Source organism: Larus michahellis, chromosome 9 (genome assembly GCF_964199755.1).
Source record: "Larus michahellis chromosome 9, bLarMic1.1, whole genome shotgun sequence".
Classification (NCBI taxonomy): Eukaryota; Metazoa; Chordata; class Aves; order Charadriiformes; family Laridae; genus Larus; species Larus michahellis.
The window spans coordinates 3,307,327-3,334,544 of record NC_133904.1 but is presented as its reverse complement, the minus strand read 5'-3'; the positions used below and the strand labels follow the sequence as shown (position 1 = coordinate 3,334,544).

General features: G+C 46.7%; 1 protein-coding gene across 1 annotated transcript in view; it reads right to left on the bottom strand.

The window, feature by feature from the left end:
- The window catches only part of LOC141748675 (immunoglobulin superfamily DCC subclass member 4-like), a 48,706-nt gene extending 21,851 nt beyond the window's left edge, over positions 1-26,855 (bottom strand). The window contains exon 1 of the mRNA XM_074601106.1: positions 26,667-26,855. Within this exon, the coding sequence (XP_074457207.1) occupies positions 26,667-26,727 (61 nt within the window). The 5' untranslated portion in view covers positions 26,728-26,855. The remainder of the gene's footprint in view (positions 1-26,666) is intronic.
- Between the last annotated feature and the right edge of the window lie 363 nt (positions 26,856-27,218).

Here is a 27,218-nt window from a genome sequence, read left to right as displayed (position 1 = left end):
GCACTGCAGAGCTGTTTCAGTACTGAGCAGTGCTCGCCAGTGGGAAGCAGGCCTTATCCTAATTCTGCATATAAGCAAGCTAGATGGTTTATTTAATAATGCAGCATCTCCCACTGCTGCAGGAATATTTATCCAGCTGGCAGCAAGGGACTCTCAGATCATCCCCTGTCACTAAGCAGATCCCAGCCTTTCATGAGCAGCTGGGTGCCAGACCGGCACCGCATGTGGCAAAGGACTGCACTCAGAGACTGTCACACCATCCCCACATCAAGGGGTAGGGTACGAGGCCATGCCAGGGGCGATCCCCTCACACCCTGCATAGAGGGGAGGAGTGTGCAGTGTCATGGTCACCCAGCTTGGGCTCGGGAGCGCAGTGGTGTCCCTCATGTCCCAGTACGCATTGGCAACAAGATGAGCACTGGCAGGGCAAGCTCAGCTCTTGCCACACATAGACCACTGGAAATGCCCTGGAGCTGGCTCCTGAGCACAGGCTTGGCCATCCCATAACCTAGGCCTGTCTCTACAGCTACAGACAACTCTAGAACTGCATTTTAGACAGAAATACTTTGCTCTCAGGATGATGCACATTGCTCTAAAGCTTTAGGAGGGTCACACTCCAAACACCCTTTGAGCAAAGCATCACACGGGAGCAAATACAGTTGAGCCCTCCCAACTGCATCTGTGCAAGCAGGTGAGCTGGGCGTCCCTGGAAAGGTTAAAAGGGAGCCCAGTTATTGCAACAAAACCAGTGGAGGAGTATGCTGCCAACACAAAAATACCCTCTTCCTACAGCTCTACTTCACTTAATTATATAAAGATCTTTGCATCTAACAAATCTTTAAGAGGCTTTGTGGCTTTGGGACATCGATCCAAACCATTCACTTCATAGCGGTCCATTATTATATTTTCACATGTACACAAAGCCCTTCCATTTAAGAGTTAAATTAATCATAATTTATCGATTTGTTGTAGCATGCTCCAAGTTCAGCTCTCCCTGAAGAATGATGCTGGGCAAAAGCCTCTTGCCTTTGTTCTGTTCAAACCCTCAGTTAAAAACAAGAGAGCAGCAGGGATGGCATGAAAGAAACGTTATCTAAAGCACATGCAGTGCCACATCGCTGTTTATAGGCCATACCTGAAAAGCTTGATATTATCTAAAGCTGTAATTAAAGTAAATAGGTTAATGACTAGACTCACTTAGATAAAAGCAAAGGCTGCCAAAGCCCTAGGTAAATTAATATCTTTGTGTATAAATATAACATACCAGGCATCAAGGAAATAAAACAGCCGAAAAGGTCTCCTTTAAGTATTTTTAGAGATACTTCTGCTGCTCCTAATGCTGAAGCCAACTGCAACTGTTCATTTCAGCCACCCAAGACCATCAGAGCCACCAACCCAAGGCTCCTGTAACCCTGGAGACCCCAACCCAGTAAAGTATCAACTGACTTCTAGTAAGGACTAAATGCTCTCATGCTTCTGTAGCAGCATCAGGTTTGCCCAAACATCTTATCTGCATCTCCAGAGGATGCCGAGCAGATAGGGATAAACACAAAACCAGCTCTCAAGATTGAGTTCAGTTTCATTGAGATGTGTGTTATTCTGATGTACCCCCTGCAAACAAATAGGCCAGAACGATGAGACAAATCAATAGCAGTAATAATTTATTCATTGTGTTGAATTGTCAACGGCAATCATAACGGTAAAGTGCTTGACTCTTTCACGAAGGTTAAGCCTTTGTATTTTCTCCTCTCTGACCTCAGAAAGGCTTCTGAAACAGCAGCTGAAGTCTGGAGCAGGCCAAAACCCAGGCTCGTTAAACTCTGCCTTTTTCAGCTCCTCTCCCCAGCGCGTCTCACACTACTGACAGCAGAACAGGGAGAGCTCTCCCTGGGTACAGCAATATCAGCACTAGCCCCCCTTGCATTGAAGGATGCTTATTTACAGTGCCAAAGTGAGTTGAATACTAAACATTGTTGAAAACCCCTTCACAATCCCCCACGCTGCCCAACCCAGGGAAGGCTGAGCTCTTTCTGTCGCTTTCCCACCGCTCCACACCAAACACACAGCGCACCGGACTTCAGGCTTTGCTCTATAAACGTCTCTGAGGAAGCCTCCACCTCCTAGCTGTCATCTTTCCCTTCTTAAAAAGCAGATGAGGAACAGCGGAGACGATCTCTGCAGAAGTGGGATGCATGGGGAACTGAGGACAGAGCCTTGGGTTTGCATTCATAAATTTACAGTGTAGAGGCATATTAAAATTACAAGCCTCAACAAGCGCACTGGAACAATAACACATCAGAGTCCTGTAATTGGGCCCTGAAATACACTGAGTGAAAAATACAGACCAGCTGCAATGTTGGAAATGCTCCTAATGCAATCCAAGGTAATTATTGGTAACAGACCATCAAACAAGTGCATTAATATGCTCTGATCAGACAGAGAATCAGATGGACAGTCTGGCACAGCAGCTTGTACCTGCAAATTATGTAAATGATTTGAAAGAGCAAAGCCCCAAAGCCCTAGAAACACTAACTCTAATGAAAGTTATTAAATGCTATTTTTGTTATCTGCTGGTGTTAACATTAGAAGGCCCATTTGCCGCGGTGACTATAATTTTGCTGCTGAGCAGCGGTCCGAGCTGAATAAGCCTGATATTTGCCATTTTACAGGACCACATCATGCTAAAATGACTGGCTTAGATTTGCATGATTTCACAGACAACATTTAAACACATAACTACTTCCTGCATTTTTCCCTGCTGTTGAAAAGGAAACCCAGCCATTTTGCTTTTGTTAGATGCAGAAGTTTCTGATTTTATTTCATGCATTATATACACGTTTGATCTGCAAACAACACAGGGGAGTCTGAAACAAGATGTCCTGTTACAATGTTACCTATTTTTGCACTTGAACTATTTAAGTTTAGCATATTTTTAGGATATACTTTCATCTCTCCATGCCTGAGAAAGCTAAAAGTATGCAATATGATACAAGCTTCAGTATTGTGCCTCTTGAGAATAGTCACTTAACCAGAAACTAATATTACCAAATAAAACACACAAAGAACCTTCACCTCTAGGCTACAGTAAAAACTCTATTTTGTAGCTCTTTTCCCCTTGGTTAGTGGCTCTGTATATTCCAAAGATACAAATATAAACACATTACATTGAAAAATGTTGAGTTCCAACAGTGACTATTTCATCTGTCAATTTCTTACCACCTTACAGAGAAAGAAACAAAACAAAAAAAGCATCATACCCAATTTCAAACCTTGGGAAAAGTCAATGCACACAGGAACCAAACAGTGTCCCCACCACAGGTCTGAAGCTGGCAGCCAAACTTCCCAGCAATTCAATCCCATCCTCCCTACCAGACAATTCTTTACTCTCTGCCACTCAAACTTTTCATACAAAATACAGCGTAAAGCGCTGGAGCAAACTGACGGAGCACATCCCTCTCATTTCAGAGGCCTCCAGAAACATGGGCTACACTTTGTCATTTCCACAGACAGACACCACCTGTAATTTTATCTTATTTTTTTTACATTGCAAGGCCGTTGAAATAGGGATGGAGAGCCACCCTGAACAAGTGGGTAAATATTAACCCTGTGATAAGCAGGCTGAGGCTGAACGGCGGGGATGGCTGCTTGAGCTGTCCTTAACAAGAAGGACAGCCTTCCAGCTTTAAGGGAGGACCCAAAGACTCCTCCACCTCCGAGGCAGGGGGCTCAATCCCAATGAGAGCCACAGCTATCCCCAGGGGATTTCATGGCCCGGTTTGTTGTCCATTCTGCTTCCCAGCAGGTCAGCGATGTCGTGTGTCACCAAGGACAGGGAGAAAGCTTGGCAAAGGAAAGAGGAAGAGCACGTTAACAGGGAAAGGATAACAGGGAAAGGAGGGTACGAGCCCTTTGACTCTGCCCTTGCTTGGGCATACAAAGCCTGTGCTTCCAAGTGTCAGCTTGGCCCAACAGCCCTAAATCACCCACCCCGGCAATATGCAAAGAAGGAAGGCGATGACAGCAGCTGCTCTAATTTATTAGTTATCTCTGTTCACGCTCACCAAGCCTGCACTAGGACGCACTGCTCCATTTGCAACCAGACAGAAACGACGAGTGTGACCAGAGGCAGCGGGAGAAACTTCTCCGTCATGTGTACTTTCCCCTTCACAGGCTCCGCTTCCAGTTGTCTTGCCTGTCATTAAAAGGAACTTACAACACGCCGCTGAATGATGTACTGTAATCAATGCAAATAGCCATGAGAGCCCCTGAAAAGGATGTGGAAGTACAGCTCAGCAGCGATATTTATGAGCGCAGGATACCGCAGACCAGAATGGTCCCAACTCTCCTGAGTATTTCCACTATTTACACTGAGATCAGAAAATTAAAATGATATTTTACGCTTAATGGTTCGAACAAGACCTGTGAAGTCCTTCTCTCGGTCCCGTTTACAACACAAATGCCAATGACAGAGCAGCAGATGGTCAGAAACACTCCCCTAGAATATTCAGGCGATTCAACTTGAATCTGTGCCCAAATCATTTAACTTTAATAGATTCTTTCATTAACAACCAAAGAAAGGGAATATGGTTGCCAGGACATTAAAATCACTTTTTCAATTACACTGTTATAAAATCGAACAAATTAGCCGTAATTCTTAGCTGAAGCCTAAATGGAAGCACGACTTTACGAAAGAAATGAAAATTGATTTGGATTAGTGGGCATCAAGGGCTTTTTAAAAATTAACAAGATTCTTATGACTTCATAGCAGGGATGGATTAGCTGAAGGTTTCACTGCCCTGCGTTTGCTACCTGCCAAAGCACGGCAGCTGGCTTCGCAGCATTTGTTACAGCGGGTTTTAATTAGACTAAGGGAAAAGGATGCAAGGATTGAAGCTGGGAACAAAGTTCTGGAAAAGCTGGGTGGTGTCTGAATTCACCTTTTGGACCTGGCCCAGCAGGGTCTTGGCAAAAACCAGGGAAATCAGAACCTCTGAGCTTCAGCAGGATAAGGACTGCAGGCGGCATTATTTTGCTTGGGGTGGTCTTGCTCAAAGATCAAGGGAAAACTAGATGCTTCACAAACACAAAATAAAAATGAAGCCCAAAATGCTTGCTGCAAAGAGTGTGCAACTTTAATGTAGGCTATTAAAAAAAAACCAAACCAACAACAAAAAACCAACCAAACAAAAAAACCAACAAAAACCCAAACCAGGTAAGGATAATAATGGCAGCAGCAGAAAGAGCAATTCATAAAAGAAACAGGAGCTGTAACACTGGACACCAGGTGCAAGGGAACTACAACCAGAGATATGGGGTCACTCTAGGAAGGAAGAAAAATGTCCTTTATATTGTATAATAAGAACTTAGACATTCGCTGAATGCAACTTACATTGATCTTACAGACCACGAACCGTAGGATATATTTTGAGAGCCATCCCCCTGCCAGGGAAGGTAATGATTTGGAACTGCTGCCCAGAAAAAAGAGACTGAAAACCAAGCTGGAGACCTTTACACCTGCACTGGACAAAGCCTTTTTAAAATTTATTTATTTAAAGCACCACTGGGAACAACCCTGTTTTGACCCCTATGAGGCAGACGGGATGTTCTAGCGCACACGCTCCACCCCAAACATCTCCAGGATGATGCACTGGCGAGAGCACCTGCCAGCTGGCAGAACCGGCCTCTCTGTAAGGTAAATGCAGCAGAACATTTCAAAACCATTTTCATGAAATCTTGCAACACAAAGCACTTCAGCTGACTCCCCTTTACGAGTCAGCATTTCGTATTTAGTTAATTCTACTCTTTATTGCAACACAGCAGTTGACAATTTGCATCAGTAAAAGCTGGCTTGAAAAGTTAATCTTTCTTTGGACAATCCTGAATATTACTACTTTGCCGTCATCATGCTGGTTTGTCACCCTGTATCTGGCTTTCAGATACACCACAGGTTATTATTTTCCAATAATCCAAGAAGAGCTGTAACCCTTTGAGCCAAGCCTTGTATTGGAATTGCTGTGGGTCTCCACATGATCGTTAGCCATGTTTATATTTAAGAAAGCCAAAGAACATATTTTATTCCAGAACCTTTCAAGCTCCACATGTCTTAGAGTTCTTTAGATGATCCAAAAATCAGGACACCCTCTGGTTTTCTGTTATATCTAATGGCAAGATTTGGCCTAGTAGGGTAGTAATTATCTAGGCAAACATAACATACACAACCAAGAGCTTTATCTCATCTAGGGTAGTGACCTGTAAAACCTGGAGTTAGAGTGCTTTAAGAGAAGACTATCACTGACGGTGGTCTTTTTGCAAGGCAAAGCAGAATGGATTTCTCCAAACTGACATTTTAGGCTGAAGGTGACTTAAGCAATGTCTTTTACTTTTGCATCACTGCAACAGAATAGGAGCATGCACACATCAATTTACTGTGCTTCTGCTGAATGGCAGCAAATGCCAGGGTAGGGAACAGTAATTTCCAGCTAAAAGCACAGGAACTGCCTGACCCAAACCGCCTGACCCAACCACGTAGCACAGATAAACACACTCAGCTGTACCTGTGAAATCTGGCCTCCAGGCTCACACTACTCCCAGGCAGAAGCAGGCAGAAAACTGGCACTTCTCAACACGTTGTACGCACACCAGCACCTTCCTGTCCATCAGCTGTGATTTAAGAGTACCTACGGGGACTTCTGAATATCCATTTTGACTATTGTCTATGAGAAGCAGCTTATTATTATCATAATTATTAGTCACAATTATACAACTATTATATATGTTAATATATGTCAACAGAATAAGAATACTAATATATTCTCTACAGGGTATTCCACAGAATTAATGAGACCTAGTAATGAGCCTAACCTCTCTGACATCTTGCTGATACGTACTTCTAAGCAAGCTGCAAAATTCAGCATCCATGTGCTCAGGCAGTGCACTGGCTTGCAACTATCTCAATACCTGTAGGTCAAAAGGATGTGAATGCTGATGAACAGAGGTTTGTGCCTTGCTTGAGGCAGTGATGGAAGAGAGACACATGCATTTGCTCCTGCTACCTGCATTATCAAGCTGGTACCCTCTACCACAGGGACAGCCAGCTCTGAGCAGCCAAGTCTCAAACCACCCCAGCTGTCTGCTGCAGTAAATGCCAATCAGTCCCCAAGAGCTCTTTGCCACATCAATTCAAGTGCACTGTGAGGCTGTCCCTATCTCCGGTCCCCCCTCCTCTCAAAGACCTTCAAGCTTGGCAGTGCTGCAAGCCCAAGGCAACTCCAGTGAGGCTGCCGTTCACAACACTGTTTTGCTAGTGGTCTTCCCCTCCTCTGACACCTTCCCATCAGGTGATAAGCAAAGAGAAATAAATTCTTTCCAATGCACTGGGAAAGAAATCACAGGGCACTCCTAAAGACAGTGAAATATGCCCCAGGATCCTCAGAGACAGCCACACTGAGGCAGATGAGGCAACTTTTGTGTTATTTTGCATCCTACCTCCTCTACAAGCTGGGACTTGGGAGGAACAGATAACTTGCATCATTTCAGTGGCAGACCCTAAAAGCCCTAATTCTAGTGTAGTGAAGTCAGCAGCAAAATTCCCACAGATGGAGCGGAGGATTTAGCCCTAGAGAAGCCCAAAACAAAAGCAGCATCTGTGACTCACCCATGAGACCCACAGCGGACAACAGTGTAAAAATTACATTCACACGGACCTGATGCTGCTTCACGGAAAACAACTCCAAAGCCTTTCTCCTTGCAGATCCCATCCCTGGGCATGCTTCTCATCCTCTTTTGTTCTTTATAGGATATTTGCATGGAAACAAGAGCTCCGTTTCTCAGCTGCTCATCTCCTCCTGCTGTCTATCCTTCCCCAACAGAAGACAGACTTTACAGAGAGCCTGTTTTTATGCAAATAGCCCTGAATGACAGCTCCAGAAGAAGAGACCAGGTGAGCACCTCCCAGAGCCCATGTGCCAGCCACCATGCTAAGGATACCGCATGCGCACAGAAACCATCTCACCATTTTGCTGATGGAAGCTGCTGTCAACATGGTAAGTGTTCACTGCGAGACTTTCAGAGTTCCTTCCATGGGAGGCAAGTCTCTTACTTTAAGACCATGTTGAGAAGGTCCAACTGTGCAGGATGCAATATCAACCACCAGCCAGGAAAAGCCCTGCGGTATCCTCAAACTCAGCACTAACATGTGGCACTGGGGAAGAGGAACCATCAATATGAGACTCGGACTCCTTCAAAAAAACAACACAACAGTTACAAGGGGTTCGAGTTCTGTGCTTGCCCCTGAATCTTCCTGTGATTTTTACTCATTTGTAAGCATCTTATTGTCGTTCCAGAGGACTGGTTATGTGGAAAGTCTAACCAAAGGGGGGAAGCTGACAGTGACCTGCTCCGGGTATCTAACTTGGAGTGTGAGCCAGACAGCGCTGTCAAAGGGCAAGGAATACACTCTGAAAACAAAACCTCTTTGTTCCTCTAATTTTGTTCCAGTTAAGTCAGTTCAGCTGTTCCATATAACCAGTCAAAAACATTCAGCATTTCCCAAAGTATTTTAAGACTTCAAAGTTGTAGGTTTTATTTTGACAGTTTTAAAGCACATAGCTTTCTTTTTCTTTACAGATTTTTTTTTGCATTAAAAACAAGGCTGTTTAATAAATTAAGCTTTACAACAACCACTGCCACTCTTCTTTTATCATGGCTTCAATTAAAATATTGTTTCTTGAAGACAGCTAACGGCTTCTAGGGAAAAAAAAGAGGGTGTTTCACTGAGAATGTTTTCAATAGACTCAATTTGTTAAAACTTGTGATTAAAATCAAACTCCAAGTAGGGCAGGCTCAAAACCACAGGCATTTTAAATCTGCTCAAGTTGCTGATCTGAACTCAAAACTTCCCAGCCCTAAATGAACATACCTAAAAAGCAAACTCTCCAACGCTCACTGATGAGGAAAATGTAAGAAAAACACTGTTTAGACTACTGCCTGTTAGCTCAGCAGAGACAGGAGCTGATCAGGAGCAGACTGTTCCAGAACAAAACCTTTCTACATAACCCAGGCAACAGATATGACCTTTTCATCGAAAAAAAAAAAAAAAAAAAAACCAACAAAAACACAAAACAAAACCAACAGTACAACCCGCAACTAAACTCATTACTGTGGGAGATCTGACCCTCAGAACTGTTTTGCTCAGTCTCGGGGACAAACCTGTTCTGACACCGACTGCCTCCTGTCAGGAAAGTGCTGGAACAGCTCTGGGAAACCAAACCTGAAACCAAACCTGTCTGAACTCTCCCTGCGTAACACGAGCTCCACACACTCGCACTGACATTGTCACGACACCGAACAGGAGCCAGGCAAGCAAGCAAGGGACCCGTGTCTTCAAAAGCAAACAAAAGAGGGTTATAAAAACTAATTAGCTCTTCGTGCTCACCAACGTGCTTCTCTGCAAAGCTGTAATCACAGCAGTCATTTTGAAGTGAGTACACCTCTGAGAGCTTCTTACAAGCAGCACCGGGATGGACTGGGCTTGGCCAGCTTGACGGTGCCAGCAGCACAGACCCTGATCCCACAGTTTTGAGGCCAAAGCTCCATTCGCACAGTTCACAGTGCAGCCCACAACCAGCTGTGTCAGCACAACCGAGAAAGCAGGATCAAGCAGCCATGGGGAGGGAGCTTTTAAGCCTGTGATGCTGCCAAATGCTTCGTATCACAGCCCTGCCTATTTGCATTTCTGCCTTGGGCCCCATCTGTAGCTTCCCATCCATGTAAAAGCTGTCCCCAGGGAGAAGAAAGGCCACTGTCCATTTGTTCAACATATCTCAAGCGCATCCAGTTTCAAATGAAGTAGGTGGTAAAACTCCTAATGCTAATCTTTTCCATGCAATTCTGAATCTCTTGTCATCTGGGGGCAGGGAAGATCAGAAATGGAAATAGCTGGTCCAGTGGCCCCGATCAGTCAGCGCCAGGCACCAGTGTGGCTCCCAGCTCCCTGCTCTCCAAGGCAGCACCACATCCTCACCACCAGAAACACACACACACACTTGATTCCTTTCTCAGCTTCCACTTCAGACAAAGCGATCTTGCAAAGTAGGTCTTCAAATGTGGTATCAGTTAAATCACTTAGCAATAACGCATCAGGAATAAAGTATCTTTAAAATATTGTTACACCCTGTTCCAGAAGTCTTAATAGGCCATATTTTCAGCCTAGGAACACCTGAAAGCCAGCACAGAGATACTGCAGCACAGAAACAATGTCACTGCAAAGCTATTTCATTGCAAGCCACAGCTCCCTTTGCAACGACAGTTTCTTCCAAGAGCCCAACTAAGCTGGTACAAGGTTTTCCAGCATGCATATGTGTAGGGCAGCCAGAAGCGAGACGAATATATCATGTAAAAGTTGAGAACCAGGAGAAAGAAACCAAGAAACACAGGAGATCGGTCCCCTTCAACACACATGTCTCAGCAGAGGTCACTGCAATGACTTCGAGCTGGAGGAGGGCCAGGGCACCATGCACGCATCTGTTAGAGATCCCACCCAGGCTCCAGGCAGGCATCCTCAGACACATGCTAACTGCAAGACCAGAGGAAGCAGGAGCTCAAGCTGAGACCACCCATACTCTTGGGCTGCTCTCTACCTGCATCCACAAACTGCCTGGCACAGCCAAGGAGGTAACAGCTGGCAGAGGTGCACAAGGGAGCACAGACCCTCCTCAAACTGACGCTATTTTCAGAGCTTCATTCACAGTCAGGTCAGGACAACACTGAGCCACCAACACCTGGAGGTGACAGACACATGGGAGACAGAGGCAAGACCAGGCATCTGGCACCTCAACTTGCTTAACCTCCATGTGAGCAGCTGTGGAAAGAAAAGGGCAGATGGAGTACAAACCTGGGTCTCAACGGGATCCAGAGATGTCAGTGCCAGGCACTCCGAGGTCATTTCTGCTCATGCCCAGGGATTTGAAGAATTCAGCAAGCCCCAGAGCAGCTCAGCCCCAAAGCCGCTGGCTTGAACACTGCGCTCCTACTGCCTGGGAGTCCTGCAGGGCTGAGGAGAGGCACCGACGCAGCCCCCACCACCCATCATTCTGGGGGCACCTGCATCGCTCTCCTATTCCCTCTAAAGGGCAAACAGGTCACAGAGACACCCCAAGCAAACGCTGGGGAAGCTGAGACCATGTCTAACTCAGAGAGGCAACTGAGACTTCGGTGGCTCTCACACTGTTGAGACAAACTGTACATTGCTTTTCTGGAAGCTGCTCCCTCCCTCGACCGTGATTCTGGAAGAAAGCTGGAGTAAGAGAACACCCATACAATCCTTATTGCCCTCATTACGAGGAAAAAAAGTTGCCCAAGAATCTAAAATTTGCTTTTCCTCGGAATCAGCTCCAAAGCTATCTCAGGAAAGGCATGTTATCTCCCACAGTCCAAACCACTCCTATTTGTTACCGAATAATAAAGCCATTAGTACTGAGCAATCACGCTATTACACTGTTGTTTTACATGGCTATAATTTAACAGTTCCTCACTGTTTGCTTTAGGAAATCCGTTCTTGAAAGGTCTATAAAATTATGAACTCTTGCTCCAGTTTGAAAACATAGGCACGAGCAGGCATTTCTGTTCTCTAATAAATCACATTCCCCTACTAGTAAACACCAGCTTATAAGAAACATCTTTTGTTTATTGAAAGTAAATGGCATGTGGACATTTTAAACAAAAAGAAGGTGGGAGGCTGAGGGGAACAGACAGATTATGTTTTCCACTTTCATTTTGCCTTGTGCCTAAACAAACAGTTCCTAACAGCTTTGTTTTCCAAACCAACTTTCTCCCAGATGCTATCTGGAACCACAGAAAGGGAAAGCAATAGTCAAGATGTGCAAGGATTACTTGACTTTGCACACTTATTTTACTCAGCAATCAGTGTTCTGGATATGCAAGCCACAAGGAGCATTATTAGGAGTAAGAGCCCTGTAGAGACTGGTTGGCTTCACCTACAAAGCAGCACGGGGAGGGTTCACTCGGACCCCTTAAGCCACGTAAGTGGGACAAGCATTTTGCCGAGCTTTTATGACAAGTCAGCTTGCCACAGGACCCGATCCATTGCCTTCCACCCATCCACAATTGTACGTATATTTGGACGATGACCCTGAACCTGCACAACAACAGCTAAGATAGAAGGTCAAAGAAAACAGCTCTTACAGACTCCTCAGTGACCAGTCACTGGTAGCATCTGAAAAGAAACTGCTGCCCTCAATTCTTTTTGGCCACGGTCGTGCCTGTTGCTGTAAGGCAAGGGCAGCACAGAGATACTGACCCCAAAGAAGATCCAAGAAATTATGCCAAGATGGAGTACATTCTAATGTTTCTGAATTTTTCATCGTGTTAATGATCAAAGATCTTAACCATCAAAGATCTTTCTCATCCCTCTGCCTTCAGCTGATGATCAAGGCATCAAATATTCCTGCACTCCTTTTCCTTACCTTCTTGCTACATTGAGTTTACCATATCTCCCTCAGAAGTTCCTTGCCTACACAAGAGATGTGGCAACACTTTGCTAAAACTTCAGCATGGGAATAGCTAGCGTTAACAATACATTGACCTGTTTCACTGAAATAGCAGAAGATTCCTTGTATCCAAGCACAAATACAGAGATGTGGCTCTATCAGCATTTTGGAAATGATGTACTCTATCACAGCCCTTACACACACACCACAAACTTGCTACATTTGACCCACCACCTTTTTAATTATACGTCACAGCACGCAAAACTGTGCGACAACAAAACAGCCCCTCCATAGAGAGAGGGATAATGGGACACATCTCCATAGCAGCAGCTAGGCACCCGTGTTCATGGAAGATCCCAGTGAAGCACACAGTATTTTCTACCCAAGTCAGAGGGAAAGCCCCCAGGCAAGACACAGCTCAGTCCCCGCTGCCACCTCACTTTGGCCCACCTTGACACAGAAGAGACACATCTACCTCTGAAGCAAGGTCGGAGCTGCCCACCTCCGTGGCTCCAGGATCCTGCCTCAGCTCCCCAAAAGAGGGTTACAGCTGCATTCTTTTGGGAACATCCATCTTGGTTTTGCTCCTTATGTTAGCTTGTGAAACTGCTTCATGCGGCCTCAGCAAACGCTACCTCTTCCCAGGTATCTTTGGCCATCTCCTGTCACAACCCATCAGCTGTACCCTGTCCAGTTGTTACTTCCAGAGACAGCCTCTGGCTAGGTTAAGAGAGTTCGTAAGCCCTTGATGTGCTGCCACAGACCATTGCTGCCAACACAGCTCCTTCTGCCACTACTTTTCCTCAAGTTTACAGTCTTGATCTACATGTCTCTCCTGTTAGAAGTGAGCTGAATAGAAAAGAGGGAAAAATCCAGTTTGCCAAAACCCTTCATACGTAGGACTGTCAGTAGTTACCTGAAGGTACCTAAAACTTCCTGTAGAGGAAGCCATTAGGAAGTCACATACACAGAAAATGGGCCTGAACCTTCCCCAGGGACGGTAGATGATGTTTAGCCAAATGGCAGATTCTACATGATGTTCATCTGCTTTTACAGTCCTGACAAAGAAAGAACTCAACCTTGCAAGCTGGACCTTTGTGAGCATTACCCAAAAGAGGCATTTGCAGGGCCACGGATGGAGTCCAGAACATGGTACCATCTCACTTGCACCTCACTCACCTCATCCAGGTCTTGCAGGAAATCCCACAGCACCTGCACAGCTGGGAACGTGCCAGCAGCCCAAGCCAGCCTGCACAAGCCCTTCCATGAGGCCTTTTTCTCACACCCCTGTACAGCTGGCACAATAGCTAAGTCTCCCTGACAGCACACGGATTTCACTGCTACTCACAGCACAAATGAGATAATTAAGGCAGAAATCTTCAAAGCCCTGCCACTGCTGTTGGTAATGAGATTCTGCAGTTCACCTGAAAATAAAAACGGAAGGAGGAGAGCAGGTAAAGCCCCTTCTCCACCAACAGCCTGAACTCTAACTGTGAAACCATCTGTCAAATGGCTTAGCCCAGCTTCCACCAAGAGGTCTTTCCTAGCAGCTGGCAAGTCCACGTATGAATACAACCCTTAAAAAAGAGAAGCATCCATACAGGGAAACCAGTGGCATGACATTTGCCAGTAAAACACACGCTACAAGAAGAGAAACTGTGATGTTTTAATCAGTGACAGTCCTTTTATCTTCCTGTGTGCCGGCTTTCTCCCCACAAAAAGGGACCAGATCACTTCTCTATTCCTACCTGAAACGCTGCCTGCAAAGAAAAAGGGCAAAGAACCCTTTTGCAGGGGTGACACTGGTCTGACACAACTCCCAAGACACGTTCACTCCTCAGACTGAGCTGAAAGCTTTCACAACAAACAAATAAAATCCTCTGGCATATACTTCAAACTTTTTATTGCATGTTTTTGGTTTTTAAAGTTAAGCAAAGAGCCTCCCTTGTTTGCTCACATCTTCTTGATAGGCTGGAGTTTAAATCTGGACTGTGTCTTCTGGACAGGTTGTAAAGTGGTGTAATACACAGCAGATACAAAACGTCAAGAATGGCTCTGCCTCCAGTCCTACCCAGTACCCAAGAAATCTGCATATGTAGCCCCTCTCTCTGCTCCTTGTGCTTTATAGCTCTCTCCAAAACAGCGAACTTGTCCCATAAAGCCCCAACCTGCCCCTCCAAGAAGCCAAGAACCTACCCGCGAGAGGAGAAGTCAGGCTCATCAAACTCCTGCCAGCTCTCCTGCATTTCCCAGGTAATTGCACAAACCATGAATTAATGAGAAATAATGAGCCAGCACTGTCCTGGTTCCGGCGGGGATAGGGTTAATTTTCCCTGGTATTCCATGCCATGTGAGCCACGCCCACCCTGAGCTGCCGGGGGAGGGGGCAGGAAGTTGCTGCTTAAAAGCGGGCTGGGGCATCCCGGGTCCGGCCGGCGAGCAGCGGTTCCGTAATCGCGTTTGTATATTCCCCTATCCGTGTTGTTGTTGTTTGCTTGTTCCCTTTGCTGTCCTGTTAAACTGCCTTTGTCTCAACCCAAGAGTCTTGCCTTTTCTTACGATTCTTCCTGTATTAGGAAGGCACGAGCGAGCGGCACGTGGTTCTTTGTTGCCGTCTGAGGCTAAACCACGACAAGCACACAGGGGAAGAGAAGACAATTCAGAACAGCAACAAAGAAAACTAATGGGAAAGTATGTTTCAATAGCTGACTGCAGACAACTGCCACTGCAAGCCTGCATAGCTCCCTGAGAGGTTTCACTTCTCTGGGAGGACACAAGGACTCCAGAGCGCACCCACCACCCACACAGCACGGGGAATACAAGATAAAGGTGACAGGGGCTTCAACCAGGAGTTAATTCTGCAGAGAACAGAGAGCATGGGCAGACTCTGTCCAGGCGTAGCTTTGTCACCATCCACCGCACAGCCCCCAGAAGTCACAAAACCCCTCTGTGCTTCACTGCCTCGCTATACGGTGCGGTGTCTGACACTGGCTCCCTCCATGGGTGTAGACTACCCTTGGCTTTATCTAGCCACGCTCTGCTCCTTTTTGTTATCACTTAACCCACAAAGGTATGTTATCAGTACAGCTAGCCAACCAGCCTTACTTGGACTATAGCAGGTAAGATGGTAGGTTTGAGAATGAAACACTGAAAATAACAAAACAGGAGATACTAAACTGTTAGGTCAAAGGATTGCCCACAGGTGGACAATGCAATGTTCTTACCAAGGATTAGACCATCTCAGGACTTTGTGTTCTCCTGGCATAACTTCTCACCTAGACCAGTTTTAAAAGACTGGATTTGATTGTGATCTGGAAACTGAGTGATCATTGAAAATGCAAAGTGAGCCCTTACAGCTCAGGGATTGCGTTGGGAGAAACAGCAAGATAATACACATATCCATGGAAAACAAGGAGCAGTACCACCTTTTGAAGACGGTAAGAACCAAAGGACAGAAGGGGTGGGAAATTGCTCTCCCATTTCCAAATTTAAACTTATCTCTATCATAGCAACAGGAGGAAAATATATTTCATAACCTGTGTTCCAAAATCCCTCACACCGACTTGGCTGTTTAACTTTCCAACATCTACAGTGCATTTACCCACTGTCAGCACAAGTTTCTCTTCAGAGCACATAAATCTTTCCTTTTTCCAAAGCTCCAGCCAGCTGAAACCTGACAGTTTGAGGACAAAGTAGTAAAAGGACTGGGTCTGCTTCCAAATGGTGAAGGACACGCTTTCAACGCTACAGTATCCAAGGAGAAGAATGCCTTTGGGGCCATCATACCACTCTGGGCCCTCCTGTACCAATGGGGTCCAGGCTCAGATGTCATGCTTCTCCCTGCTGTCTCTGGGCTTCTGCTTATTTCACCAGAACACATCTAAAAACAACACCTGGAGTTATACTGAAATTTCAGCAAAAAAACCCAAATCACACATTTTTTTCCACGGTGAGGAGAGATTTTGCCTCTGTGCATCAGACTGTTAGATGAGCACTAGAGATGGTGGCTGCTCTGGACCGAGGAACACAACCTCATTTGTTAGTAAAAACAGATTTATTTCCATTAATCTAGATTAATTACTGTTGCTCCTCTTTTAATGAGGTCCTGTGTGCCTCCTCACATAACATCAGCACAGGAGAAATCCTCATCTTCACAACCAGGCAATTTTGGGCCACTTTGAATAGCTCCTTCTCTACTGTAAGAAGGAAATTATGAGAATGATGCCTCTTCAAAGAACCATTTTATTTTAGGAAATGCTGTGTGATCATTCTCATGTTCAGGTCAGTAACAGCCTTGCAAAATCTCCTTGACTTTATCCAACTTTTACTACTACTGAGCAGGGATTAACATTAATTGAGCCCACCCTGTATTAGCCAAGGATTATTTGTTAGTCACCAGCCTATAATCACTTGCATTTTCCAGTACAGACCTTCACATCGCTCAGATAGCTAGCAGGATAATCCAAGTCACATTTTTAAAGAAATCTACATAAAAACCCACATCCACACCCTTGCCTTCCCCCTTCCAAAATACCCAATTAGTTCAGCTTAGGAAATGCCATAAAAATTAATACTGTGAAATTTCCAGTCTAACAAGTTTCTGGTGAGAAGAAAATATTCCCTACAAGGGCAGCATTTTTTTAAACCCACAAACTTTAAAATATATAAACAAGTAATCAGGAATTTTCATTTACAAGCCGGCGCATACCTTGTACACATCTCTACCATCACACCGCACCTGCACACACGTGGTGTTGACGCACCACAGACAGGTAGGCACAACCACGTCTGCTCAGCCACATACACAGATATATTTTGTACAGTACCTATTCCCTCGCCTCCGCATCTGAAACACATGCCCGCAGCACACTGCCCTGCAGCATCTGGACACCTCCACCCTGAACATATTCATGCTCAGGCCCTCCGAGAAAAATTTTAATACCTCATTTTACAAATTAAAAACTATGATGCTGACAGAGGCTTGCCTGAAGCCATTCATAAGCGTGTCATGCAGCAGGGAACCAAATGTCTCCTTGCTAAAGCCTGAGAAGTCCTAGTATTGGTTTCCTACTTCCAGAGGCTCACTGCTGCTTCATGGACACAGCTGGGCAGAGGCTGGAGACATTTACACAAGAAAATAGAGTGTGTTGTGTAGGTGACGTGGAAAAGGGTAGAGGCATCTTTATGAGTGGGAGAAGGCAAAGCTCCATACATTCCACCTGTACCTGAAATGCTGACGGAGGACGTGGCAGAGGTGTTACTTGGTGAGAGCTGCCTAAGACTAAGATAGTGTATTTCCATGCCAAGTGTAACCACGTGGTGTGATTCCAGCTTAGAGAGCAGCCTTTCTCTTTAAAAGCTATATGGAAGCTGCACATACGTGCCCCATACTGATTCTTCCTCTGCCTTCCTGTGTGTGAGTGTCCCGCTGCAAAACCCAAAATCTGCCTCGGCAACAGCTCGGCTGCTCACCGAAGAGGTGCTCTCAGAGATGAAGGTTTCTTTACATTTCCCTCTGCTTGGCTCCGATCCCATCACATCTGGAAAGCCGCATCCAGTGCTGGCTGTCCGAGCTGAACGGCGGCTCTGCACTGAGCTGCAGGGGAACAGGTGCCCCGAGGGACTCGCAGGCTCCAGATCCAAAAAGTTGGGCTCTGAGTCAAAGTAGCTAAGAAATTTCCACAGCTGAGCAAACACCTAACTATGAGAAAAGCAGAGCTTTCACTTACACTACTGTTAGCTACAGAAGGTTGAGATTAAGGGATGGAAAACAGGTGAAAGACTCAAGGACTTGCACATATTCAGCTTAGTAAAGAGCGGGTTACCAGGAAATTCCATCAGTGTACACATACTCACAGGAAGGCTTCACATACGAGTACCTGTCTTCACGTACACCTACAAACCACAGCTAGGTAAATTCAGACTAAATGAAAGTGCACATAGAATCATAGAATCTTCATAGTTGGAAAGGACCTTTGAGATCATCGAGTCCAACCAAACAACCTACGATCTCTGCCACTAGAGCATACCCTGAAGTGTCAAATCCAGGCGTTTCTTAAATACCTCTAGGGATGGTGACTCAACCCCCTCCCTGGGCAGGCTGCTCCAGTGCCTGACCACTCTTTCAGTAAAGTAATTCTTCCTAATATCTAATCTAAACCTCCCCTGCCGCAACTTCAGACCATTTCCTCTGGTCCTGTCATTATTCACTTGGAAGAAGAGGCCAACACCCACCTCTCTACAACCTACTTTCAGGTAGTTGTAGAGGGCAATGAGGTCAGTGAGCAAGGACTTCAAACCAGCTCTCTTAGGGGCTGGGATAGACAAGCACCCACAGGACATTTTTAAGTCAGAAGTGGGTGTTGCTCTTTAAAAGATGCTCTTGTTCAAGCACAACCATTAAACCTGAAACAAGAAATGTTCTCAGCTTCCCACAGTACATGTGAAGGCAGCGCAACCTTGCTAGCCTTAAACCTACAAAACTACTCAAGCACCTTGGCTAGTATAAAAAACAAAGAGCGAGAAGAATTATTTGATGGCTCAGCCTCGTGCCCGGATGCTGAAATGTTAATAAAGCCTTTCACCCACACTTAACTCCCTCTGCTGCTAAACAGAAAATCCTGGCAGCAGCCACAAGCGTGAAGTAAATGGGAAGCTATTGTCTGCTAGTAGCTGGGAGAAACTTCCTTTTCTCCCCACTTTGCACGTAAAGAAAACCCCACAACAGTACTTGAGGTAATGCTGCTAGCCAGATTTTCAACTGACAGACTCTTGAGGAAAGCCTCCAGATATGAAGTCTGCTCCCAAGGACCCACTTCAAGCGGATGACATTTGACTTTGGGAACGTACGGCAGCTCATCTGCTCGAGGAAAGGTCCGCTTTGTTTTCAGTGCAGAGAAAAGAGCACAAAGGAAAAGAAAGAAAAGTTGCATTTACTGTGACCTAGGAAAAACAGAGCTAAATAATTTTGATCAATATTTTGATTTCTCCGACAAAAGCCGCAATCAGCGCTGACATAAACAACTGGTTAGCAAGCCTGGGGGGGCAGGAGGGGTAAATCAAACCAGAGTTTCAAGACACTTGTCTTTCCATCACAACAATTGCCACCAATGACAGTAATTTACATGGCTAATAGGCAGTATTATGTTCACAAAATCATTCTTGGGAAGGAGGATCTAAACAATTTTTGCCAAGCCAGCAAAGGAGCTGGTAATGGATCAGATGCTGGGTTTCTTTTCCCCTTTTAACTTCTACGTGCATTTTGCCAAGATGCCTTGCTATGCAGAAACACTTGCCTTCACAAGCACACACCAACCTGTGGAGCACACGATCACTCTCCTATGACAACCTGAATTCTCTAACAGCAGGGCTGCTTGAGCCTCTATGGCAGGGGAAAATACCTGTCAAGCAGGAAACAATGGAGTCGAGCTGGCAGCCCCAAATCCTCCACCCCCAGCCATACTTCTTAAGCCACTGCTGAAGATAACAAGCCCCAGCATCTCTACGCAAGCCTTATCTCCCACACAGTGACAGGTCCCATCCCAACACCATGGGCTAAACCCCCTGAACATCAGCCTGAACATCTGCTGATTCTCTGCCCTCCCCAGCCATTGTCTTTTTTTGTTTGGTCACAAAAATCCCCACATCTCCTTCTTACAAGCTCTCTCAAGGCTTCGTCAGGAGTGAAACGGGCAAACGGGACTGGGATGGCACAGAAATGGGCTGCAACTGGACCAGTCCTCTGGGTCGACATGATTAAGAGGACTATGCATCTTTTAAAGCAGCACTGACATTTCCAGAAAGGTAAGAGCACATCACATCAGCACTACAAGGAGCACACTGGAGTTTTTCACTAGACCATCTCCAAAGAAAGAGGCAATAAAGGGACAAAGATTTCCAAAGAACACAAAAGCCTTCTCAGCTGTAATAACAAACAAACAAACAGAAAAAAAAGCCATCAGTGAACACCTGAAAGACTAGTTTTCTTTTACTATCAGGCACAGTTCCACTTCTGTACAGAAAATACCCATTCTGCAAATGGGATCAAACTAGCCAGCCAAGAGACACAGAGATGACAGTCTTGCATTAAGTGCAAAACTGCAAGTAATTTTAGAACCTGTAAGCACTGCTGATGCTTTTGAAAAAGAAGATTTATCAAAGCCCTGAGTGCACAAACAGCCAGGTTTTGTCAAAACCCTCAGTGTATTCACACAGCACAGCACAGGAAATCCATCCCATAAAATAATGACCTTTTTGGTCACACCAATTAACTTGATCATCTATTGACAGTCAATTTAGAAACTATCAAGGATGCACATTTCCCAGTACAGACAGTAAAACATAAAGCAGGACCTTATCAAATCCCCCCAACCCACTGCCAGCCTAGCATTGCTTCTGCATCCCAGGTTTGCTCCACCTCTGCTCCAGGTTCTGCTAGCACCTTTCCTGGGAGTTCCATTTTCACCGTTTAATTTCTTACATTTAACAAGGTGCTAAGCCATCCCAACGCCAAGGGGAATGCGGTTCAAAGACCCAAGCAGGAAATGAGAGCAGGAAAGTCAGTTAGAATAAGGGAAAGGGCAGATTGAGCACAGGTGCAATAGCTTCACACACTAGATTTTAATTCTCCCACCAGCTTGGGCTGAGAGCAACCTCTGGGGATGCTCACATTTCATTAACACACCTTTAATATTAACGACCTGTCCCCAAGAAATCCACACAAGAGATCTTGAAAAAAAAACTTAGAAAACAAGAAAGCATAATAAAAAGCAAGAAAGCATAATAATAATAAATAATAATAATAATATTCAATAGCTCAGCTGAATTTAAGATAGCAGTAATAGGCAATTGCCTTTAAAATGCAAATACTGATTTTAAAATAATTTCAGAACATCTGATATGAAAGTTTCAGTGGAATACAGTAATTGCTTATCATAACCACCACAAAGTATGTTTATTGCCTACAGAGATAACACACTGCACCTGCTGGATGTCTCAGATAAAGCAGGCCCATACCATAACAGCAGGATTCCATGGATTAAGAGCAGAGCAGGATCTGACTCAAACAGAGACACCAAAAGGCATCAGCGACATGAAAGAAAACACGTCCAAGGGAGAAGCACCATGACCTACGCACGAGAAAAGTGTCTTGATACCTGCAAGCAGAAAAGTGTTAGATATGCTCAAACAAGGCTGATGACAAGTGTTTAGGTTCTCCCAGGGCACTTCTCTTCTCAGCAGCGTCAACTCCAGCAGGTATCTACCTGCCTGGAAGTAAACACTAACCAGCTCTTCCCCTCCCTATGAAGGCTCTGTTACTCTTCAGAATTAGGAAATTCAGAGGTGTTTCAAGGATGACTTCAACATATCAGTGAAAGTCAGACAAACTAGAAGAAGCTCTTGTGTCCTTCCCTCCACGACTGGGGCGGGGCTTAGCATCTTTAGAAGGGCTCATGAAAATTCTGCTCAATTCTATTTTTTATTAAGACGGCAGATTCACTGGATCCTCTCACCAAAAAGCTGTTAAGTCTGAAAAGCATAAGCAGCACTTGGAGGTCACTTAGTCATGGGATTTTAATAAATCCAAGAATACTTAGAGTGACGGTGTTCTTCATATGTTTACAGTGTGCAACAGCATCTTCTGCCCAGCTGGAGCAAACAGAGAAACTGAGGCAGAGACAGCAAGTGACCAAGACAAAGACAACAGAAAGAGCTAATGTCACAGCAGCTCCAAGTCCTGTGTCCAGAAAATGCCTTCTCAATAACAGAGGGATGCAAAACAGCTACTAAGCCCTGTGACATGAATGCTGCCGTAACCATAAAACAACAGCATGCTTTAAAGCATAAAAGACTTCAAAAATAAAAATCCAAAACAAGTGGATACAAGGACTTGAGATTGTGATTTCCTGCAGCTTTGTGTATTGTGACTGATTCCCCTGTCCTACCCAAACAAGGTGCGAGCTCTGTTCAAAGCTCTTCCTGCAATTCAGGCACTTCAGGTTCCTCCCCAGGTGGGTTTTCCAGTGCCTCTCCTTCAGCCCTTGCAGAAACTCCATCTCTCTTCTCTACTTCATTGCTTATTTTCAAAAACTCTGAATTCTCCATATCCACCCTAGCTATGACTGACCAGCAGGTCCGTGAATTATTTGGAAAAGGAAAGGGAGATGGAGAGACAACAAGACTATATAAGTATCTTTTCCTTAGAAAACCAGGCTAAAAATACTGTAGACAAGCAGGTCCAGTTCTCCTCCAGAAAGTAACAAAATTGCACCAGAGCCGATTTTGGCCCAACATGCACTTGGCAAATACTGATAACAAGGATTTACCATATCCCCTCTAGTATTACAGCTGGCTATAAAGCAAACGTTTGCTTCCTACAGATAACAAAATGACTATGATCGCTCCAGGTTTGTAAAGGTTAGGGTTTCTGCCATCACCCAAGGCAGGACTATAATTCTCAATGTCCAAGCAGAAAACCTCCTATGCGTAACACTGGCCTCAATTTTCCCTCAGGTACTCACTCACCTCATGCAGAGACAGAGTTTGGGATGCATTCCAGCAACAAATTACAATCAGATTAAATATTAATTCCCATCTTAATTATATAACCATGACTAGGTTTAATGGCCAGGCAGCCATTTAAACAGGAGAGGAGCGTGTAAATCCTGCAGGCAGCATCTCTTACGCTGCAAATGCCCAAACTGGTTCACCAGCACCTGGATTTTTGCCTGGGAGAACAGCCAGCTCCAAGGGAGGTAGAGTTCAAATCACCCAGCAAGCAATACGGTATCAGGAGTCAGGAATTCATGAGCCAACATGTGACAATGCAGCACCCTGCCCTCGGGATAGGTGTACACTATAGTGACGAAAATCATATACATGCTGAATGCTTACTGATGGATTTCATCTTCATCGATGGATTTTATCCTCTCAACGCGTTCAACAGAAGCGTGCAGCATCTCTACTTTTGTCTAAAGATGGGCCCTGAGGATACCAAAGCAGATGACGCAACTGGCCCAGGATCACAGCAGGCACTCAAGCGAGATGTCCCATATGCCACAGCAACACCCAGCCCACCCCAGCAGCTCCCAAACGCAGGTGGCTCTGGTGCCCCTGGTGCACAGAGACCTGTGCTGTACCACAGAAGCTGCTCCCAGCTCCAAACCAGGCTGTGAGCACACACGCGGGGAGGATCGTCTCCCTTCTTCCTCAGGGAACAGCAGATTGCCAAACATTTTCTTTTTAAATTATGACTCGCGCCACTCTGAAACGGCTTGTGTCCCATCAGCGATACACCCACCCCGTGTGGGGCCCCCTGCAGCAGATCAAACTTGATGCAGCTGCCAGGAGAAAGTCCGCTGCAGAAAGCGGGGAGACATCAGAAAATTAGTGGTTTCTGCTTCACTTGGGACTTCAAGGTAGTGAAGGGAGAGGGCACAAAGAAAGAAAAAGAAAAGGAAAAAGCTAGGGAAAACAAAAACACAACCAAGCCTGAGCGGTATCTCCTTCAGCCTCACGCAGCAGCGGAGAAACTGGGAAACACCAGAAGAAACATTCCCCACTCTCGAGCAGCCTCAGGGCTGGGAGACTGGCTGTCATGACGGCCAGAGCAAAACAGCAGCAAGTTCCCATGCGAGAAACCTGCCCCTGGAAACATGATACAGGCAAAACCTCGCTGATGTGGTGTGCACGAGTGTTTGGCACCGTAGGTACCCCCCGTTTCTTGGGGACTGTAAGAAATACCCCTTCCCTGCGCTGCTCACCCTGCCTCCTCACAACCCAGTCCAGGGATGGGCAACACTGCAACACCACAGCCAGCAGGGCAAGCGGATCCGCATGCAGGTGACATCCCACGAAGCGCAGGCGACCGCAGCAGCAGCAATACGCGAGCCACGAACAATAGCAACACTGACTTCCCCAGGCAAAGGCACTAACTGCACGCAGCAGCCTGCAGGGTTACACCGCCAAGACGAATGCAACAGGAAGGATAAAACAAATCAGAACCAAAGCTGGGTGATGTCGAAAAAGGAAATCTGTTCTGTAGCAAGAGGACTTGACCACAAATCCAAATGACATAAACCCAGATGGATTTCAGCCGGTCCCTCGGATGGAAAGCTCAGCCCACTTCCCACCAACACGTCCCCCATAGAGAGCCCCAAGGAAAGCAACCAGCACAACCCCCCCTGCCAGAGTCAACTGAAGAGGGGTTGTTTTGGATTTTATTTTTTTCTTAAGCCCTTTACTGCTACTGCAGGGAAAATAGTCTCAAAGTAGGACAGGCAGAAGGCTTTCAAAACACTGGATCACATCCCCAGCTAGTGTAAACTGGCACAGCTTCCATCAAGTCCACAGAGGGGGGAAGGTTTTCCAGCCTACTTCTCTCCTAAGTATTTCATACCCAGCGAGGCTCGAACTTTGGATCAAAACACATGGGCTTCAGGATCAAATGCAGACTTTCCCAAAACCATTTCAACCCTCTGCCAAATTAATTTCAGATTGAAACAAGTCCATGTTTTTCTTTTCAGAATCAAACCCACCTGTCGGAAAGCACATCTGCATGTACCGAGCGGCACATCCACAGACTGCACAGACACACTCATTACCTCTACGCGATACGCAGCCCATTGTTAGAAAACAAACAATTTTCACTAGTTGCCTAATTGCTTGCAAAAAAAGTAGTGAAGCTACATCTGCAAATTCCCTCAAAGCATTTGAAGTTTTCTTGTTGAAGTGGGTTTGAAAAACAGCATCTACTCCACCATCCCCCTTTTTTCTTCTCCTTTTTTAAAATCATTGCTCTCCATTACGAGCCTCGGGACCCACTTAGTTGTTTGCTCAAACACACAGGAGACGCAGCTCCCACCCGTTCATCTGCTGGTGGGGTCACAGACTGACATCCATCTAGAAAAACCCACACTCACTGGTGACAATGGGCCATTTACATGGACCGTTATTTATTTCTACACACTGCACCTATAGCAAATGTTAACTACCCCTTACGGGAGCTCACAACGTTCTGACAAAAAGATGAAAAACAACCCTGCAGCCACCCAGCACACTGTTTTCTCCCCAAAAAGGCTATTTTCGAAGCCATAAAGACTAAATATCCTTTGTGCTGTTATTATGTTCTGACGAACCTGAATGCATCACAAAAAGGAATAAAAACATACAATGATAAAGGGATGGCTCTGCCACCGCAATCCCCTGTTTAGGAGGCTCTTTTAAACGACGGCAACTCCAGGGCAAACACACAGCTCACATTTTTCAGTGCAGCTCTGCCAGCCTCCACCTTTCCAACCCCTTCTCGGGGATGCAGACAAAAGCTTTTGCGGGTCTGTGCACGCACAGGGAACGAACCAGGCAGCCCCACGGTCCGCAGCTCCAACGACCCTTGGTGCAAACTTCGACGGCAAACGCAGCCCGTCGGCCAGCGCGACAGGCGTACGCGTAGCCGCGCACAGAGCCGTTTGCGTAACCGTTGCAAAACAGAGGGCACGAGGAGCGTGGCTACTCCTGGGTCGCCTCCTTGACCAACGGGACGTCTGCCCACCCCAGCGTCCTGCACCAGCAGGGTGAGGTGAGGGTCCCCCCCCGACAGACACCTGGGCCTGCTCCAGGCCAGCCCTGTGCTGGACAAACATTTTGGCCGCCAGCCAGCCTGGCACAGAGGCCATCCCTCCACAGGAAACTTGCCACAGGCCCCAGAGTCGCTGCTGCTGGCCCACTCCCCCCCAGCCCGGCCCCTGAGGGGGGCTCCCTGCAGGGGACGCCCTGTGTCACCCCCAAAAGGTGACCCCAAAGGAGGCACTGTCCAGACAGGGGGCAAGACCATGAGTGTGCCATCGCCTCACTCAGACAGACAAAGTGTCCGGGGGAGAGAAGGGGATGGAGAGAGGGGTGTGAAAAATGGCCACGGGGCTGGTGGTAGCTACTGAGGCAGGGAGAGAGTGACTAGGAGGGGAACGACCACTAAGGGGGAAAAAAGGTGGCTACGGGTGGGCGAGAAACGGCGGGGGAGAGGGTCCCGGGCGGGGAGCCGGTCGCTGCCCGTGGCCGAGCAGTGTAAGGGCAGGTGGCACCGCGGCCCCACGAGTGACCACGACCGTCCGTGGGCTGGGGGGCACCGACACCACCACCCCCCCCCCCTCTTTCCTCACCCACCTTGCACGGCGAGGACGGCGAGGGCGGAGAAGCAGAGACAAAGCAGGTCCTCCAGCGCCATGTAAGCCGCGCCGGGAGCAGGGGCCGCCGCGGCCGCATCTAAGAGGGGAGCGCGCTCTCCCGCCGCCCCACCGCCATCTTGTGCGAGCGCCCCAGCCCCAGCCCCGCCGCTGCCCGCCGGCGCCGCCGGGCCCCGCTGCCGGGGGCGGCCCTGGCCTGCCGCTGCTCCGCCTTTGTCAGCGGGTTCGCCGCCGAGCCGAGGGGGGCTCCTCCCGCCCTCCTCCACAGCGGCGGGACCAACAGGTTGCCGCCAGCCCGCCGCGGGGGGAGCGGCCCCGTTTCCTGAGGGGGGGGAAGCGGGGACGGGCAGCCGCGGCAGGTGCGGGGCTCCTCCGGCGGGACGGCAGCTCCCCAGGCCTGCAAACGGGGCGGTAGAAACATTCAATGCGCTTTTTTAATTTTTACATTGCCGCAGGTGAGCGCGGAGGACACCGCGCTGCCACCAGCCGTCGGCTTCCCCCTCACGGCGCTGCCGGGAGGGGACCCCTCTGC